This window comes from Lutra lutra, chromosome 14, assembly GCF_902655055.1.
Source record: "Lutra lutra chromosome 14, mLutLut1.2, whole genome shotgun sequence".
Classification (NCBI taxonomy): domain Eukaryota; kingdom Metazoa; phylum Chordata; class Mammalia; order Carnivora; family Mustelidae; genus Lutra; species Lutra lutra.
Window position 1 is genome coordinate 72,657,472 of NC_062291.1, and position 19,226 is coordinate 72,676,697.

The 19,226-nt window shown below is 40.8% G+C and overlaps 2 protein-coding genes across 10 annotated transcripts in view; one reads left to right on the top strand and one right to left on the bottom strand.

Annotated features, from left to right (window-relative positions):
• CCDC186 (coiled-coil domain containing 186) overlaps window positions 1-14,320 on the bottom strand; it is a 52,294-nt gene extending 37,974 nt beyond the window's left edge. Inside the window, exons 1-2 of the mRNA XM_047702058.1 lie at window positions 13,912-14,320; window positions 1,617-2,303 (exon numbers count right to left, since the gene is read on the bottom strand). Coding sequence (XP_047558014.1) covers window positions 1,617-2,269 — 653 coding nt within the window. The 5' untranslated portion in view covers window positions 2,270-2,303; window positions 13,912-14,320. The remainder of the gene's footprint in view (window positions 1-1,616; window positions 2,304-13,911) is intronic.
• A 4,543-nt stretch (window positions 14,321-18,863) lies between these two features.
• The window catches only part of TDRD1 (tudor domain containing 1), a 46,678-nt gene continuing 46,315 nt past the window's right edge, over window positions 18,864-19,226 (top strand). For 4 of the 9 annotated variants that reach the window (XM_047703520.1, XM_047703523.1, XM_047703530.1 and 1 more), the window contains exon 1: window positions 18,882-19,022. The gene's annotated coding sequence lies outside the window, so the exon portion shown is untranslated. Of the gene's footprint in view, window positions 19,023-19,174; window positions 19,224-19,226 lie in introns of those variants that run through there. The other 5 variants (XM_047703528.1, XM_047703525.1, XM_047703529.1 and 2 more) reach the window with 5 other exon arrangements.

The following is a 19,226-nucleotide window of genomic DNA, read 5'->3' on the forward strand; positions in this document are numbered from 1 at the left end:
AACTGTACACTTAAAAATAGTTAAGATGGTAAAATTTATGTGTATTTTGTCACAAAAACAAAAACTAGAAAAAAAGAGGGGTTCTGAATGCTTGAGAGATTACAGTTCACTGAATAAACCAAAGATGGTTTGGGGAAGACTGATCAACTAAGTAAGAAAGTCTAGGAGAGAAAACACTAGGAGAGAAAACACTAGAAGCAAGGAGATGATTAAAAGCCAGTTACATGGGGTACTTAGGTGGCTCAGTCAGTTAAGCATCTGTCTTTGGTTCATGTCATGATCCCAGGGTCCTGGGATCAAGCCCTACAGGTTCCCTGTTTTCAGGAAGCCTGCTTCTCCCTCTGCCTCTGCCAGCCACTTGCCCTGCTTGTGAACATGCTCTCCCTCTCTATCAAATTAATAAATAAAATATTAAAAAAAAAAAAGCCAGTTACATATCTAGTAATAGCTGGATTATGGTATATTTTTTTCTGTCAGCCTCCTCTACTATATAGACTTCCTCCTCCACTTTCTCTGTATATGTACCTGCCATTCCAAATCTCTTAAGTATTATTCAAAAAAAAGAGAGAATCAATCTGTATTTTAGTAAAGGGTAGCATGTTTTATTTTCCTTTCTTAAAGGTTATAAAAGACTACCTAGGGGCGTCTGGGGGGCTCAGTTAAACACCTGCCTTTGCCTCAGGTCATGATCCCGGGGTCTGAGATCTGCTCCACTCCCTGCTCCGTGGGAAGCCTGTTTCTCCCTCCCCTCCCTGCTTATGCGCTCTCTCTTTCAAATAAATAAACAAAATCTTTTAAAAAAAGAAAAAAAAAAGACTAAACATTCGTCACACTTAGATATAAAAATCCAGACTAAAATACAGGATGATATAATACTATCAAGAAAGGATAGAAAAAAAAAAAAAAGAAAGGATAAAATAAAATTAAACTATCATTAAAACAGAAATTAACCCCAAAATCCAAGGGAAGCCTAAAAATATATTAATTACTGATAACCAACCAACTCTTCTCTAAATTTTCATTCTTAAAAAACCAATGAATTTACAATGGGAATTTTAAGAAATTCTGAATTGCATGACTTCTCATTTTCTTTTGAATTTCCCATAGTTTTGACATTATGCTCTATATTCTTTTGAAACTGAGAAACTGGAGTTGTCTTTACAAATATTTCTAGATCTGTAATGAACTCACATTAGTATTTATTCCTTTAGGCACATATTGAATAACGAGACAAACCTGATATTTGCTCAATTATTTAAATGCATTATTTGTTGATCAACTACAACATGCATGTCTGTTGTGGAATTAAAAATGACCAAGATGGGGACGCCTGGGTGGCTCAGTTGGTTAAGCAGCTGCCTTCGGCTCAGGTCATGATCCCGGCGTCCTGGGATCGAGTCCCACATTGGGCTCCTTGCTCATCAGGGAGCCTGCTTCTCCCTCTGCCTCTGCCTGCCATTCTGTCTGCCTGTGCTTGCTCTCTCTCCCTCTCTCTGACAAATAAATAAATAAAATCTTAAAAAAAAAAAAAAATGACCAAGATGATACCTTCCTTTAAAGAATTCAATCTTTAACCCCAGCAGGGGGAGAAAATCCCCCCAAAATTAAAAACTTACTTCTTTATGGTGTGCTCTTGTTGTAAATACTTCTCTTGCACACACTTTTCAAACATAACTAATGCGTGTTCTCCCTTATTCATTCCATTTGGTACTCGGTGTTCTTCTGCAAACTTCGTAGATAAGAGCTCAGATTCTATTTCTTCCAACAAATCCTCTGATGCTGAAACATTCTTTATTTTTGAAATAAGTTTTTTGGTGCAGTCTGTATCATAGAGACTTTCTGAATAAGTCTCTTGATTCGCTGCTTCTGTAAATGTAGGTGACCTTAATTCCGCCAGTATTTGTGTTACTGTCTGTTCTGTTTCATTTGTTTTTAAAATTTGCTTTGTAAAATCTCCACCAGGAAAATTACCTAATTGTTCAGAATTTTCTGGGCATATTTTAGCACAAGAATCCTCATCTCCACCATGATCCTGAGTACAATTTTCCTGTGCTTCAATTTGATTATGTTCATTAGGCTGACATGAAGTTTTATCAAAGTTTAATGATGACAGTTTAGACTCATTTTCTAAGCTGCTGCTTTCATCAACAGAAAACGAGTTGCAGAAGTCTTCCTTTAATTCGTATGTTTTCCCAAGATTTTCATCAGAAGAAATGGAGGCTATGTGCTCTGTCTCTGACATGCTGATTGACACCACTTCTCTCTGCATTTCCTCAAATCTGTTCCTGATCTTCGTTTTACATCTAAAACAAAGTCAAAACATCAAAATTTTAAAAAATAAAGTTTTTTAAACCAAGACATTATATGTATTTGCACAAACTTCATGATGTAGAATAACTAAGGCCACGAATTTTACCACTAGTAACTCTTTTAAAAGACTTTCTTTTGTGGGGGGGCGTGGGAGAGAACCGAAAACCGAAGAGGACAGCCAATCCAAGTGTGCCACAATCAGCAGGGTCCAAAAGTTCTACTCTTCCCTCCTTCAATTCATTCACACAACTTCACTTCAACTACAATTTGGCATTCCTTAATCACCCCCACAAGATGTTGGGTATGAAATATCTACAGTTTAAATTGTTAGACTTCAACTGAATTGTTTAGAATACCTTCAGCTCCATGAGGGGAAAAAGACAATTTCAAGAATCTGTAAGAAAATACTGGGGAAATATGACAGCAGTGGAAACACTAGAAGAGTAAGATTACAAAACAATACACATTAATGATGATAAAAATTTACTAAGAAGGTAAACTAAGAGGAGCCTGGGTGGCTCAGTTGGTTGAGCGACTGCCTTCGGTTCGGGTCATGATCCTGGAGTCCCGGAATCGAGTCCCACATTGGGCTCCCTGCTCAGCGGGGAGTCTGCTTCTCCTGCTGACCTCTCTCTTCTCATGCTCTCTCTCTCTCTCAAATAAATAAATAAAATCTTTAACCAAAAAAAAAAAAAAAAGAAGAAGGTAAACTAAATAACAAAACGTAACTATCTATAGCCCAGGCACCTAAAGCTGAGCTAAAAGAATCTGGGTGTTAAAGATCCCTGACAGGAATTTGTTTTCCATCCAGGCAAAAATCCAGGAGTACCATGGTATCTCCAAACATTCTCATCAAGAATAAACAATGTTCAGTGCAACTCAAATGGAGCCAATATGCACTGCCTGGGACATACCGAAAACACTGACAAAACTAATTCAACAACCAGAATACATTTTTAGACTGTTTATGATGGCTACTATATAGTTGTGTGTATTTATATATATATACTATAGTAGTATACATATATATTATATACACTATACTTACTATATATATAGTATAGTAGTATATAGTATATACTACGTAGTAGTAAGCATGTTCTGAAAATTGGTCAACTTCAAAAATTATCCTAAGAAATAAAGATAAAATATTACAGCAATCTTGATGAAAAATTGTCAACTTCTTTCATCATATCAACAAACCACATATAAGGTCGATGAGTTACCAGTGTCTTATAAGGTTGGATTAAAAAAGGGGCAGATCAAGGGCACCTGGGTGACTCAGCTGATTAAGCGGCTACCTTCAGCTCAGGTCATGATCCCAGTGTCCTAGGATCCAGTCCCACATTGGGCTCCCTGCTCTGCGGAAAGCCTGCTTCTCCCTCTCCCTGCCATTCTGCCTACTTGTGCTATCTCTCTGTCAATAAATAAATAAAATCTTTTTAAAATGGGGGCGCAGATTAGAGTTTTGACAAACTAGAAAAGAAAGAATTTCAGATGGAAGGTGTACTTCTGGAAAACAAAACAAATATAAAATTTTTTAATAAGAGAAACATACATGTTTTCATTGGTATGTGATGAAGTCCTAGTCGAGGGGTGGTGAAAAAGGGTAAGAGAAGACTGTCAGGTCCTCAGAATGATATGTACAAGTGAATTTTATGACAATAAATCATGATAGATTTGTATACTTTTTATTATACCATAGTTTCTAGCACATAGTAGATTCTCAAGTATTGAATTATTCAAAGTACAGAAGTGATAGGATAAAACTAGTATTTGGGGAACATTATTCTAGGAATGCAGAAAATGGGAAAGAGTTATTCTAAGAAAGGTAGTATATAGACTTCCTCCTCCTCTCTCTCCCTTTGGGGCATCAACTAGTAAAGTCATTAGCCTTAATACTACAAATTACTTATCTGTATAACATATTTCTAAACAACCAAACAGAAATTACCATTATCTTGCCGCATATGTAATCCTATATACAAGACAAAGCCCCCACTAATATTAAAGGCTTGGTTTAGACAATACAAATTAATGCAGTAAGTTAATAATAGGCCTCATAAGCATGCTGTATTCCAAAATCTAGGACAAAGTAAAATAATTTTCAAATAGGGGTATTACCCTATATAGTTCTTCCTAAAGTAAGTCACTTTAAGATATAACTTTGTGAATGTGTTGCTGAATTTGAAATCTTAATTTAGAAATCTAAAAATGAATGGTTTTAAACATCATAACCAATGTTACAGCAGCTGACCAAAACAGAGAACAAAGAATCTATTTAAATTAGAATATATAAAAGGATTATGACTCTCCAGCATAAAGAAGAAACTTTATCATTAGATAACGTAGGCCATGCTTTGTCAAGACTTATCCTTTTATCCAGCTTTCATATTTTCCACAATCCAGTTGTCAACTTTATTTTCCCTTCTAGAATTCAACCACTTTGATAATTTGAACCAACAACTCCTGGCTGATATCCACATTAGTTACTTTCAGTCTGGTGTTCTTGAGTTACAGATAACAAATTACCTGTTTGCTTTCACTCTATGTCCATATTAAAATCTTCACCTGAATACAGACATTTCAAATGGATGTTCCACAAAAACCTCAAACTCAAAATGGCATAAATCTCAAATCAAAATTATAGCTCCCATAATTGAGCAATTCCAGTTAATCCTTTTTATTTCTGTCAACAGTATCATTTTTCTTTTTCTTTTAAGATTTTATTTATTTACTTGACAGAGAGAGAGCACAAGTAGGCAGAGTGGTAAACAGGGAGCAGCAGGCTCCCCAGTGAGCACAGCGCCCAATGTGGGGCTGATTCCAGGACTCTAGTATCATGACCTGAGCCCAAGGCAGACGCTTAACTGACTGAGCCACCCAGGCACCACAATGGTATCATTTTTTCCTAGTCATGACTCCTTTCTTTCCTTTGCCCTCATACTCTTTTACCAATGTCATGTCTCCAATTATACCCTCTTTTCTACTGCCATTGTCCCCTAGTTGCAACCCAATCCAGGTGTAATCACTTCATACTTGTAACACTTGAAATGTTGGTTTCTCAATCTTACTCCATGAAATGGGCATGTGACTTGAGACAGCACCAGCCCAAGTGTCTCCAGAGAAGGGATTCAAGTGTGTACTACAATGGCTCTGCCAACAGGGAACAGGAGCTGCCCTATGAAGTGGGCTGCCCCTCAATGGCAGAAGGGCCTAGGAAGCTACAACACTGCTCCTAAAAAAACCACACAATACCTCCACAGAGACCACCACCAAATGCAATCAGACGAATGAGAATGAGGCCAGGGCTATCTCTTCCCTCTTTAGAGGTTCTTATAATAAGAATTCTGCTTCCCTTGGCTGGTCTTCTTCCCCCAAATCCAAAAGGGCTAGCTAGAGAAAAAAAGAAGGGACATATTTTGAGCTAAATTACCTCTTCTTTAATTGAAGCAGCTGAGAACTAACACCTTCAATCTTTCTTTAGGTAGAACAAGGAGTTTGTGATTAATATTTTTGGTTGCTGGGTTTTTTTTTTATGATTGAAATCTTTCTTAATTTCTGGAATAAATTTTCTCTCATAATCAAAAGTGGCAGAAAAATAAGACATCAAATTAATACATTATTAGGGGACTGTATTCCAGAAGGAAGTGGAAAGGATGAGAGACCTAATACAGAAAAACTAAAACCATTTTGTTTATACCTCAGAGCTGCAATTCCTGGGTAAACCAATCATACTACTTTCCCAATCTTCTCTCTCAACACATTCCTAAAAACCTAGGACTTCAATATAATCTACCAGTCCCAGACCAGTCTACTCAAGAATCCTCCAATTTTCACATTAACATTTCCATGGCTTTGCTCCCATCTAGAATGTCCTTCTCTTCAGTCTATCCAGAGTCTAATTATATTTAAAGGTCCAATTTTAACGCCTCATCTTCCTTCAAATTTTCTCTCATTTAAGTACCAAAATACCCCCAGTAAATGAAAACATACTGCATTTACACTCATTAAACACACAGTCACAGCCTTCCTTGGAACACTTTTGAATAGTCTTCAGTTTTTTAAATGATCTCTGTATCAGCAAGGAGGAACATGACTCTGAACTGACTCTGAACAAGACTCTTAAATCTCCAGCAATAATGATAATAAATCAACAAATATATTCTCCACTACATTTGCATTCATTCTTGCAAATGTTAAATGCTGTTCAGTTCTCAGTGAGGTGGGGTCCACTGGGTTTATACAATGACTTGAGACTTGTAATGTGAAGAATAAAAGTTTGTCTCATTCCACTGAATATTCACTTAGGTTAAAAAAACAAAAACAAATAAACCTGTGTTTATGATTACCTCAGCTTAGACTGTCTTACATATTATCCTTCCGTACATTAAAGATAGCTAAATTCGGGGCGCCTGGGTGGCTCAGTAGGTTAAGCCGCTGCCTTCGGCTCAGGTCATGATCCCAGATCCTGGGTTCGAGCCCCATATCGGGCTTTCTGCTCAGCAGGGAGCCTGCTTCCTCCTCTCTCTCTGCCTGCCTCTCTGCTTACTTGTGATTTCTCTCTGTCAAATAAATAAATAAAATCTTAAAAAAAAAAAAAAAGATAGCTAAATTTAACTTCAAAAGACAAGTACTTTCTATAGTGTTGATCATTAATATGTCCCTGACCTCTGAAAAAGTCTTCACATAAAAGGACATCTGGTAACCACTGAGCTTGCAAACTGAGCTTTCTGATGCTCAGATGAATACTAATTGGACACAAAAGGAAAGGTAGAGGGGTTAAGGAAAATTTACGTGTATATATGACATGTATATATGCAACAAAGCCATCACCAAAGATTAAGTAGCTCAACTGTAAAAGATTGGTGGGGGGGAGGGGCACCACAATGAGGTTGATTATATCCACAATTAACCAGGTAATTGTAGGGGGAGGGAACAGCTGAGTCCTTTTGTGGGCCTCCAGTTGGCCATACAGATGTGGGCCAGTCTGGCTGTTGTCCAAGTTTTTTCTTTGGGGGGACAGGGGTAATTGTCATCAAGATTCCTGAGGATCCAATAACCTAAGGGTAGTTTAAAGGGAAAGGATATAAAACTAGACATTTGTTTATAAGACTGTTTTAAATAAGAAGTGCTTGTATAAATCAAATCCCCACTCATGTATAAAGATATAGTGATTATATAGATTACAATATCTATTCCTTTTTTGAGATTAAAAAAAATAACACAGGTTATCTGACTTTTTAGCATCTCTTACTTATTAGGAGAAAATACTGTATTTAAAACCTAACAGCCACAAAATTCCTCTCAGTTTAAGCACTTTTTTCCAGAGTTGTTTCTGACACAGTACTACAGGACCAATTCACACTTCATACTGTTTCAGTGAGGTGAGAATTGGTTTCGCTCTTACTGGAGCTCATCAGCTGTAGGCAACTGGTCAAAAAACATTTTTTACTTGCCTTAAAGCCAACCATTATCCACCTGTTTTATTTCTTAATGCAAGAACTCACGTTTCTACAAAATTATTTCCATATTAAGAGTCTTACAAATAAGGGCGCCTGGGTGGCTCAGTGGGTTAAGCCGCTGCCTTCGGCTCAGGTCATGATCTCAGGGTCCTGGGATCGAGTCCCACATCGGGTTCTCTGCTCGGCAGAGATCCTGCTTCCCCCTCTCTCTCTGCCTGCCTCTCTGCCTACTTGTGATCTCTCTCTGTCAAATAAATAAATAAAATCTTAAAAAAAAAAAAAAGAGTCTTACAAATAAAAACACTGCCTTTAACAGCTCTTAGTACAGTTACTTGTTTTCTCAGTAATTAGCAGTATAAATAAGAAGCTTAAGTTTAATCAATAAACTGCAAATACGAATGAATCCAATCCACAGATATTTGGCAACAGCTTATCAAACAAACACGCCTCATACAAAAGTACCAGGCCACAAATACGTTTCCGAACTATTAATTCATTCACCAAACATGTACTGAGCATGTGCAGGCACTATTCTATGTGTTGGGAACACAGCAGTAAAGAAAACATGCATCCGCTAGGGAGTTTACATTTGGGTATAGTGGACCAATATATTTAAAAGCTCTATGTTAAAAAAAAAAAAAAAAAAAAGGCTCTCTCTTAAATCTTTTACTCTTTGTGTTTACAGCATTTTAATATGAACATCTGTCAATGTTCCCTCAGAAGCTATGTAAGATACACATAAATGTTTTAAATCCAACAGAAAAATCTGGCTCAGTGCAGCATAAATATTATTTACAACAACAAATTTTTAAATTACAAACTATACCATATGAATCTCAACCACCACCTGTGTATTTCTCAAAATCATGTCCACTAAGATAAACAAGTTGAGTCTGTGAGAGCACTCCTGTTCTTCACTATAATGGTTCCCTGTCCTTTGTAGGCCAATTACACTAAACGCTTTTTCACATATTCCCCACATACTTTAAAAGCAGCATGAACAAGGGGCGCCTGGGTGGCTCAGTGGGTTAAAGCCTCTGCCTTCAGCTCAGGTCATGATCCCAGGGTCCTGGGATCGAGCCCCGAGTCGGGCTCTTCGCTCAGTGGGGAGCCTGCTTCCTCCTCTCTCTCTGCCTGCCTCTCTGCCTCTCTCGGTCTGTCAAATAAATAAATAAAAATAAAATCTTAAAAAAAAAAAAAAGCAGCACGAACAAAAGAATAATTTATCTGGCCAATCCTAACAAGGCTGTGATATGGCAATTAAAATCAAAAGCAATAAATTACATCAAAAATGCATCCACAGGGGCGCCTGGGTGGCTCAGTGGGTTAAAGCCTCTGCCTTCGGCTCAGGTCATGATCCCAGGGTCCTGGGGTCGAGCCCCGCATTGGGCTCTTTGCTCAGCAGGGAGCCTGCTTCCTCCTCTCTCTCTGCCTGCTTCTCTGCCTCCTTGTGATCTCTCTCTGTCAAATAAATAAATAAAATCTTTGAAAAAAAAAATGCATCCACAGTCCAACATAATCTGACCACAAACCCCAATAAGTAATTTTTGATGGATGTCACCTTTAAAATACAAACACGTTTCTGGATAATGTTTTTAAATGGAATAAACTAATAGAACAGAAAGGAACCTGTGTAAAAAACATGAAAAACTTGTTTCACATGATGAAAATACCAGACACTGAAGTTCACAGAAGGTGAATTCATGCAAATCAGATTAAAACCTAAAACAAAACAAAAAAAAAAAAACAAAAAAAAAAAAACAAAAAAAAACTAAGCTAGCTATTTCAAAGAACTCTAAGTTCTTTCAAAAGAGAGAAATATTCTTTATGGTACTTACATTCTAAGTTTGTAGGTAAAATTTAACTTTTTTTTTTTTTAAAGATTTTATTTATTTATTTGAGAGAGAGAGAGAATGAGAGAGAGAGCATGAGAGGAGAGAGGTTAGTGGGAGAAGCAGACTCCCTGCTGAGCAGGGAGCCTGATGTGGGACTCGATCCTGGGACTCCAGGATCATGACCTGAGCCGAAGGCAGTTGCTTAACCAACTGAGCCACCCAGGCACCCCGGTAAAATTTAACTTTGATGAGTTTTCTTTACCTAAAACATATCAGTCAATTTTTGCCTTTGTCCTACCAGTTTAAAAAGTATGAAGCCAAAGTCAATTATCCCCTTGGGGATTTGTTTAGCTTTGCACCTAAGCCTCAGGGCAGAGTAAATTTCACAGTTATATGCATTACATTACAAGAAAAGATGTTAGAAAGATAAACTCAGGGGGTGCCTGGGTGGTGCAGTTGGTTGAGCGGCTGACACTCGGTTTCAGCTCAGGTTGTAATCTCAGAGTCCTAAGATCAAGCCCTCAATAGGGCTCCGCACTCGGTAATGGAGTCTGCTGGAGATTCTCTCTCCCCATCCCTCACATTCCTATGCTCGCTTGCTTGCTCACACTCGCTCTCCCTCCTAAATAAATAACCAACCAACCAACCGATCGATCTTAAAAAAAAAAAAGACTTGGGGCAACAGATGCAGCAGGAGTGCCCCCCAAATAGTACCAAATCCTATGACAGTATAACAGGAGAAAGAGAAATTATGATCCATCAGGATTCCAGGAAAAAGAGGTAAGTGGCCATTCCATCTATCACATTATCAAGTCATCTGCCATATTCTGTTTACTCTTAGACAATGCAATTTTTTAAAAAGATTTTATTTATTTATTTGATAGATCACAAGTAGGAAAAGAGGCAGGCAGAGGCGGGGGCGGGGGTCCAGGCTCCCCGATGAGCAGAGAGCCCCATGAGGGGCTCAATTCCAGAACCCTGAGATCATGACCTGAGCCGAAGGCAGAGGCTCAACCCACTGAGCCACCCAGGCACCTCTCTTAGACAATGTAACTTTATAACTCTAACAAGTTTTTGTTTTGTTTTTTGTTTTTTTTTAAGATTTTATTTATTTGACAGAGATCACAAGCAGGCAGAGAGGCAGGCAGAGAGAGAGGAGGAAGCAGGCTCCCCGCAGAGCAGAGAGCCTGATGTGGGGCTCGATCCCAGGATCCTGGGGTCATGACCTGAGCCAAAGCTAGAGGCTTTAACCCACTGAGCCACCCAGGCGCCCCAACTCTAACAAGTTTTAAAGCAAAAAGTTATTAATACAGAAATTTTATTTTGAATGTATCTATAGAGCACTCACTATATAAACTTTAATGAGTCTCAGGAAATATAAAAAGTATTTTGGGCTATTATTTTCCCAAATCTGAAAATTTAAAAAAAAAGACTGACCTATAGTTCCCTTTTCAAAAAGGGAGACTAATGTAAAAAATTAACGGTAAGTTTTAAAGACTTTTTCTTATTTATTTGACAGAGAGAGGGAGAGATCAAAAGTAGGCAGAGAGGCAGGCAGAGAGAGAGGGAGAAGCAAGCTCCCTGCCAAGCAGAGAGCCTGATGTGGGGCTTCATTCCAGGACCCTGAGATCATGACCCAAGCCAAAGGCAGAGGCTTAACCCCCTGAGCCACCCAGGCACCCCTATAAAAGTAAGTTTTAAGTCTTCCTTTTATTAAGGGGTTCTGGTTAATGTTTAAATTTTGAAACCAACTTTGGCCTGCATTCAGTTAATATTCATATGATACAGTTTACTAAAAACATTATTCATTAGTACTGACTACATAATCATCCCCAAAGCAGACTATCAGTTCATGTGTCTTAATGACAGACAAATATACTCACAATCTAATCAATACTTTCTTCGGTGGGTTTAATTTTGACTTTGTGTGTATTGCCCCTTCATGCCAATATTTCTCCTTGTTTACTTAGTCCAAAAAATAGATTATATTTTTATAATATAAGTAGCTAAATAATAACGCTCAAGAAGTCTGAAAAACTAATAGAGGGTTATTTGTAAATTTAAATGATCTATACTCCCACTGTTGCCCTGAAATACTAAATAGAACATTTACAATACCCCAAGCCCAATGAATGTTTATGAGAAGTTCAAGAATCAGCTTTGTTTCAAGATTTTATTTGAGAGAGAGAGAGAGAGAGAGAGAGCATGAGCACAAGTGGGGAAAGGGGCAGAGGAAGAAGAAGAGGGAGAAGCAGACTTCTGGCTGAGTAGGGAGCCCCAGGCTGCCTCAATCTCAGAACCCTGAGGATCATGTCCTGAGCATAAATCAGACGCTTAGCTGACTTAGCCTCCCAGGTACCCCTCAGCTTTGTTTAAAGCCAAAAATATGGGATTAAAAAAACAAAAAACAAAACCCTGAACTTTATTGGAAAAAAAAAAAAACAGAACTTGAGGTCACGGATTCTTACTTTAATATGAAATTGTTAGATAAATTTGGAAAATAGATTTCTAGTCATTCTTTAAAGAGAAAGACAATTTTTATAAATTTCTAAATGAGGCTGCTTCAAACTATTATGAGTATTCTGTACTGTTTTACCTACACTTGCTGATGTCAGCATGTAGCTGTAAATAGGAGTTTTTAAACTGAATATACTAAGCAACTGACATCAGCTATGCTGTCATTGAACAGCCCTAAAGGACAACTCTTGCATTTACAGGTGAAGGAACTAAAAGGTCAGAGTAGTTACTGTTATACCACTGCTTTCATGTTAGCAACGAGACTCTGAAATACCAAAGACACTCTCTGAAACCTTCACTGTTTAAAGAAATCTCTAGGTTTATATGCTGGCATTCTGAATTTGACAAGGATTCAAAATAATAACATCAACATAAACACAATCCATGCATTTCCAGGAAAAAACACAAACATAAACACAAGCCAGGCATTTCCAAGTAGATTGAGTATTTATATATGTTTGCCTACTACAAGGCAATGTTTTAATTCTTTTTAAGATCTGTGAGTTACTCAATACCTTTACTGAATTTTAAATCAAATGAAAAGACCAAAAAGGAAAAAAGGAACGAGGCCCATCATCACTTTTCTATTTTTGTAATGATAAATAAAAGTTGAAAAGTAGCTGTACAGAGAAGAGACTGTATTCACAAGGAGACAGTTCAGTTTCACCATCAAGGTCTCTTGAACCTTCATCTTCCACACAAGATTAACTCCGCGAATATGAAGGTGTAGTTTGTGGTTAGGAAGGCTACACCCACAATTAGAATATCTGAGCAATCTTTTTTTTTTTTTTTTTTAAAGACTACCGGCACACCTTTTGAAATACTGTTCCACTGATTTACTGCACACTTTTCCTTAAAAAAACTTCCAGCCTATCATTTAGGAAGAATTAAAACCACCAGGCATCAAGGAACATCACAAACACCCACGGAGAAAACTGCCAAATGCCTGCACATCATTATTTTTACTATACTAATCCCCACAGGTAACAAAACTATCAAGTGAAACAGATTCTAATCCAGACGCTCCGACTCCAAATCCAAGCCTCTTTAAACAAAACCAAGATGAAAATATTAGCTACAGTGGTTAAACTGCTAACAGCTAAGCATCAAGTACACCTGCGCTGTCCCCAGGCTTGCTGCTGGAGGACATGCACAAGAGGCTTTCCCATGTTACAAGTCTGATAGACACAAATTTGAAATATCCTTGCCAGCCAAGGTTTATCAATGCCTGAAGTCCTTGGAAGAAAGGCAACATAAAAACCAGTAACAGTATCTCTCATAACCAAAATCCCAAACAAACGCCTTCAAGTTACTTAAAAATCACATTAAAATCACAGTAAAGGAAGAGTTCGTAAGACGGCAAAAAGTCAGCACAACCGTAAACATAAAACACACACACACAACTTGAAACGGAAAGAGAAATAGGCGAATGAGTCTGAGAAACAGCCGAGCAGGTGGGGTTTAACCGCAGCTCGCGCTGGGAGACCAGGCAATCGGCCCAAATTAGGCAGCTCTCCAAGCACCGCTCCCGAGGCGCGGCCCCCGGCCCCCGCCGACCTCTCGGCCGCCGCCTCTCCAGCCGGCCCGGGACCCAGGGAACAAGGCAGGGAGAGAGAGGGAAGGTTCCTAACTCCGTCCCCCCAGCGCTCGCCAGCCTCCACTGTCCGCGAGAAAAGCCGGGCGGAGAGCCGACCCGGGACCCGCAGCACCGCGGGGGAGGTGGGCAGTCCCTCAGCGCCGCCACAGCGACTGCAGTCAGCTCCGGGCGCCCGTCGAGCACTCACCCCACTTCTCCGAGCCTCAGGCCGCACCCCTAACGAGGCCGCTGAAGCTCAGGCTCAGGGCCTAATTTCTCCATAGCTGGGTACGGCAGATCAGGTCGGAGGTGGGGGGTCGGGTGTGGAAACAGCGACCAGGGACAGGGCGGACACCGCACTCCCTCCTCCTTGGCTTCCCCAATCCCCCGCGGAGCTGACACATCAACAAAGATGGCGGCGACGCCGTAGCCGGCCCCACTACAGCTGAGGGGGCGGGACTCCCTGGAGGAGCCAGTCAGCGAGGGGCAGGCGGTGTGACGCGACGCACTCCGGGGCGGGTGTAACCTGTCTGCAGTGGGCGGGGCCGGGGCCGCACCGCCTCCTGCCCCCACAGCGCCCAGCCGGGCGCTCAGACTCGCTGGGCACCCACGCCCGGACTGACTCGGCTAGCCCGCCATCCTGCTAGTCCTGTCCAGTCTCTCACGCCATTCCCACCCCAAGCGTGTTCTTTCTGTAGGACGCTCTCATTGGATATAAGCCCACCTTACCCTTTGACCCTTCTCATATTAGGGGCATAAAGCAATAAAAGAATTTCAAATTGTGACTTCCCAGTTCTGACGCGCAAACCTTGCACCTGACGTAGACGCAATTAGCAGGAGGAGCCTACCTGTCCGTCTGACAATTCGTCCCTGGGAGAGATACTGGGGGTTTCCATAACGCCGCGTTCGCATCTTCAGCCTGGCACCCTCTGCCATTGTTTAATAATAAACTTCGTGCGTTCGTCCCTGGCACCAGTCTGTGAGCGCCTTGAGCGCGGGAAGTGTCCTCTCCCGGCTGGGAGACCAGACCGCACTGTGGGGGGTTGACATGCAGGAGCTGCAAAATGATTAGCAACAAGAAGTGTATCAGAGGAGAAAGTGTGTTGAACACAGTTGCCTAATCGGATCCAGATAAGTAAGAGGAACAGTTTGCAAATCTACGCGGTCCATTGATGTTCTTTGGTTTAGGACTTCCCACTCACAACTCATGAGTGAAAGTACTTAATTCTGACAAGTTGTCAGCGTGAGAGTTTGCACTGCAAAGCCTGTTCCTGTTCTGTTAAAGCTTCTTTGATACTAACTGCTAGGGGGACAAATCACTAAAAAAACTCAACATTGTGTCACTTTGTTCCTCTTTCCTTTTCAACAGGAAATGGCACCTCCCTCCGTAAATGAAAATACTGCAGTGAAACACACTTTGCAGTTAAAGTGTTTTTGATAGCGAAGAAATAAATTGACTTTAAAACAATTGACCGGGACGCCTGGGTGGCTCAGTTGGTTGGACGACTGCCTTCGGCTCAGGTCATGATCCTGGAGTCCTAGGATCGAGTCCCGCATCGGGCTCCCAGCTCCATGGGGAGTCTGCTTCTCCCTCTCACCTTCTCCTCGCTTATGCTCTCTCTCACTGTCTCTCTCTCAAATAAATAAATAGATATCAGCATTTTGCAAGCCCTAATGAAATAAGGGATCTAGGTAACAATCATCAGCAAGTCTAGAATCATTAGACAAAAAGCCAGTGGATGGAGGGGGCTGACAACACTTGAAACTGTTAGATCAATTTTAATATCCTCCAAAGAAAAACAACTAGATTATTAAGTGTCTTCTTATGTGATGCTTTAGAGGAACACAATATCACCTGTGAAGTATTCTTGCCAGACAGGATATGCTCAAAATTAAACTTAAGGAAAACCTGCCATGACTTCAATATATAAATTGTAAGAAAAGGATAAAAAGGAAATCTCTCTCTTTTTTTGAAAGATTTTATTTATTTACTTGACAGACAGAGATCACAATTAGGCAGAGAGGTAGGCAGAGACAGAGGGGAAGGCAGGCTCCCTGCTGAGCAGAGAGCCCCATGCGGGGTTTGATCCCAGGACCGTGGGATCATGACCCGAGCCAAAGGCAGAGGCTTTAACCCACTGAGCCACCCAGAAGCCCCAAAAAGGAAATCTCTTTTTAATAAAATACATCTACTGAATACAATATAAGATCTTGCTTGGAGCCTGATTTGAACATACCAATTATTAAAAATCATTTGAGACTCTCTGGATATTTTAAATACTAGTTTCATGACATTAAGAAATTGTTAAATTGTTAATTATTAAGTTTTGGTGCTGCTTTCAAAAGTTATTATCTTTTAAAGATATATAAACATGTATAGATAACAAGATACAATGTCTCAGAAAGTAAATGTGATCCAAAAATCCCCAAATAAATAAAAATAAAAATAACCCACACTGATGGGAATATGTCAAAGGATAGCAAGAGCCAACTCAAAGAGCTCCCAATGGCCAAAGTTGGAAATATTTGAGCATGGAACTAAGGTAGTGTTGGATTATAATCCAAAGTATAAAGTAAACCCAAGTTCATACTAAGTATATATGATCATACAGTATTTATGATCAAATATATTAATAAATGGAGAAGAGACAAATCTCTCATGCAAACAAATTTGAAATAATTTCGGTATCTGGCCCTTAACCTCTCTTTCTTAGGTGTAGACCGTGTATAATGACTTTCTTCCAAAGTGTATAATATGCAAAGGGAGGGAAAACAAGAGTAACTTTAGAAATCTGAAGAACAGGGGCGCCTGGGTGGCTCAGTGGGTTAAAGCCTCTGCCTTCAGCTCAGGTCATGGTCCCAGTGTCCTGGGATCGAGCCCCACATCGGGCTCTCTGCTCAGCAGGGAACCTGCCTCCTCCTCTCTCTCTCTGCCTGCCTCTCCGTCTACTTGTGATCTCTGTCAAAAAAAAAAAAAAAAAATTTAAAAAAAAAGAAAAGAAATCTGAAGAACACTAGTCAGGTGGTGGTATATCAAGCATGTTATCAAGGTGTATATAAGAGGTGTGTCTTTCTGCAATGTCAGCTTTATTCAATCATAAAGTAAGGTTAAAACAATTGAAAGCAGGTTCAGGATACTAAATGACATTTCACTGTGCATTTAACTTGGCTTCATACACATCACACAAAGTACAATACAAAGTTAGGCAACAAACAAGACACACTAAGGGTAAGAACTTAATGAATCAAACCAAGTTAGTCTGTGAGCGCGGTTAAGATGAGGTCTTCGTCGGGTCTACACCAGCTCTAGACACTTACAGCTTAATATGTTCAAAAGTGGAGGATCTCTGTGGGGCACCTGGGTGGCTCAGTGGGTTAAAGCTTCTGCCTTTGGCTCAGGTCATGATCTCAGCGTCCTGGGATCGAGCTCCGCATTGAGCTTTCTGCTCAGTAGGGAGCCTGCTTCCTCTTCTCTCTGCCTGCCTCTCTACCTACTTGTGATCTCTCTCTCTGTCAGATTAATAAATAAAATCTTTAAAAAAAAAAAAGTGGAGGATCTCTATTATGTTCAGAGATCAATCAGGCACAGCCTTACACAGCTGTTGCCTTTGAATGTGATCAGATGAGAAAGGGTCAGTGTCTAGAGAGACTGGCAGTTTGCTGAAGAAATCCTCCCTTTTTACAGGAGTTTCATCAGTCTTGCACCTTTGCAGGCCTCTTCTGGCTCTAGTGATTAACAGCTCCTAGGTCTTCCAGGCCTGACGGGTTATTAATCTTTAGCACTCCCAGTCTAAACTGGTTTTGGTGATATCTGGTTTTACCTGCAATACCCTTGGCTGCTTTTCTGACCATATCACCCCTTGACATGAGTGACATCATCTTGCTCCCTACAGGTGGAAAATGTCTACCTTCCTGAATCATGTTCACAGGAAGTACACTTGATATGGTGCTATACAAATGGCACTCTACCTCTTTAGCCTTCCTTCCAAAAATTCTTTATTCTAGTCTTATCATGAGAAAAACATCAAACTCCAACAGTGGAACATCTTTCAAAATGCCTGACCAGAACTCCTGGAAGCTATCAAGATCATCAAAACAGGGAAAGTTTGAAAAGCTGCCACAGCCTAAGGAGACATAACAACTAAATGTAATAATGTGGTATCCTGAATGGAATTCTGGCTCAGAGAAAGGACAATAGGTAAAAACTATGGAAATCTAAATAAACTCTGGGCTTTAGTAATAATGTATCAATGTTAGTTCTTTAATTGTAGTTAATGTAACCTACTATTGCAATATGAGTAATAAGGGAACCTGGGTGTGGTTAATGTGGGAAACTCTATCTTCTCACTTTATTCTGTGAATCTAAAATCATTCTTTTAAAAAAAAAAAATCTAGGGGCGCCTGGGTGGCTCAGTGGGTTAAGGCCGCTGCCTTCGGCTCGGGTCATGATCCCAGGGTCCTGGGATCGAGCCCCGCATCGGGCTCTCTGCTCAGCGGGAAGCCTGCTTCCTCCTCTCTCTCTGCCTGCCTCTCTGCCTACTTGTGATCTCTGTCTGTTAAATAAATAAATTTTAAAAATCTTAAAAAAAATAAAAATAAATCTATTACAAAGAAAAAAACATACAAATCAGAATTTGCTTCCAAACAATGGGAGAAGTGGGGGGGGGGGCACAAATGCAGACAAGACTGGGCGTGAATTGACAATATTAAAACTAGGTGATACATACATGCGGGTACCATTTTTCTACTGAATTTGCTTGAACGGTCCCTAGTCCCTTCCAAAGAAAGTTTTACAATTATGAGTGTCACCAACATATAACCAGGTGCGCTTGGTCAGGGAAAAAGTGATCACCTGTGTTGACTTTCCAGGCAGTGGTAGCAGATTAATTTGAAGAACCTTGGAAGACTTTAAGTGGTTAATGAGACCCAAGTGACCCTTACAGAGATACAGTCTGCGACTTTGTGCTGGAAATGCACCATCTCAGTTCGCAGGGCCAAATTTCTAGAAGCTGCTGGAATCGCTGTATTGTCTTGGAAGAGGAAGTTTGTGAGCACGGAACCCTGGGGCACAGCTATGCCCTCCACCCCCGCCCGGGGCACAGCCTGGCTTCTCCCGCACACCAAGGGCGTGCGTGGGCGCCGCGGGGTGCACGTGGGCGCGGACTGCGCAGGCGCAGCACTGGTGCAGGGCTGGCCATTGGAGGTGAGGTGAGCTCAGGGAGCGCATCTGGGAGGCGAGGCTGCCAGGCATAGGCAGACGCCACCACGGCCAGCCTTCAGCGACGGGTCGGGGTCAGAGGCCCTTTCGCCTCTTACCAGGTCAGGGTTCCCAGGCGAGTGGGGGTGGGGTGGGCCGCGAAAGGGACTGTGTGAGGCAGCGGGGCATCAGTCGTTGGGGATCGGACGTTGGGCCCTGGACGTTGGGGTTGGGCGTTGAATTCGGGCGTTGAGCGGGCACCAGGGGCCTGGAAGCAGAGAGGATGGAAGGGTGGAGGAGCCCTTGGAGCTTTGGCTGGGAAGGCA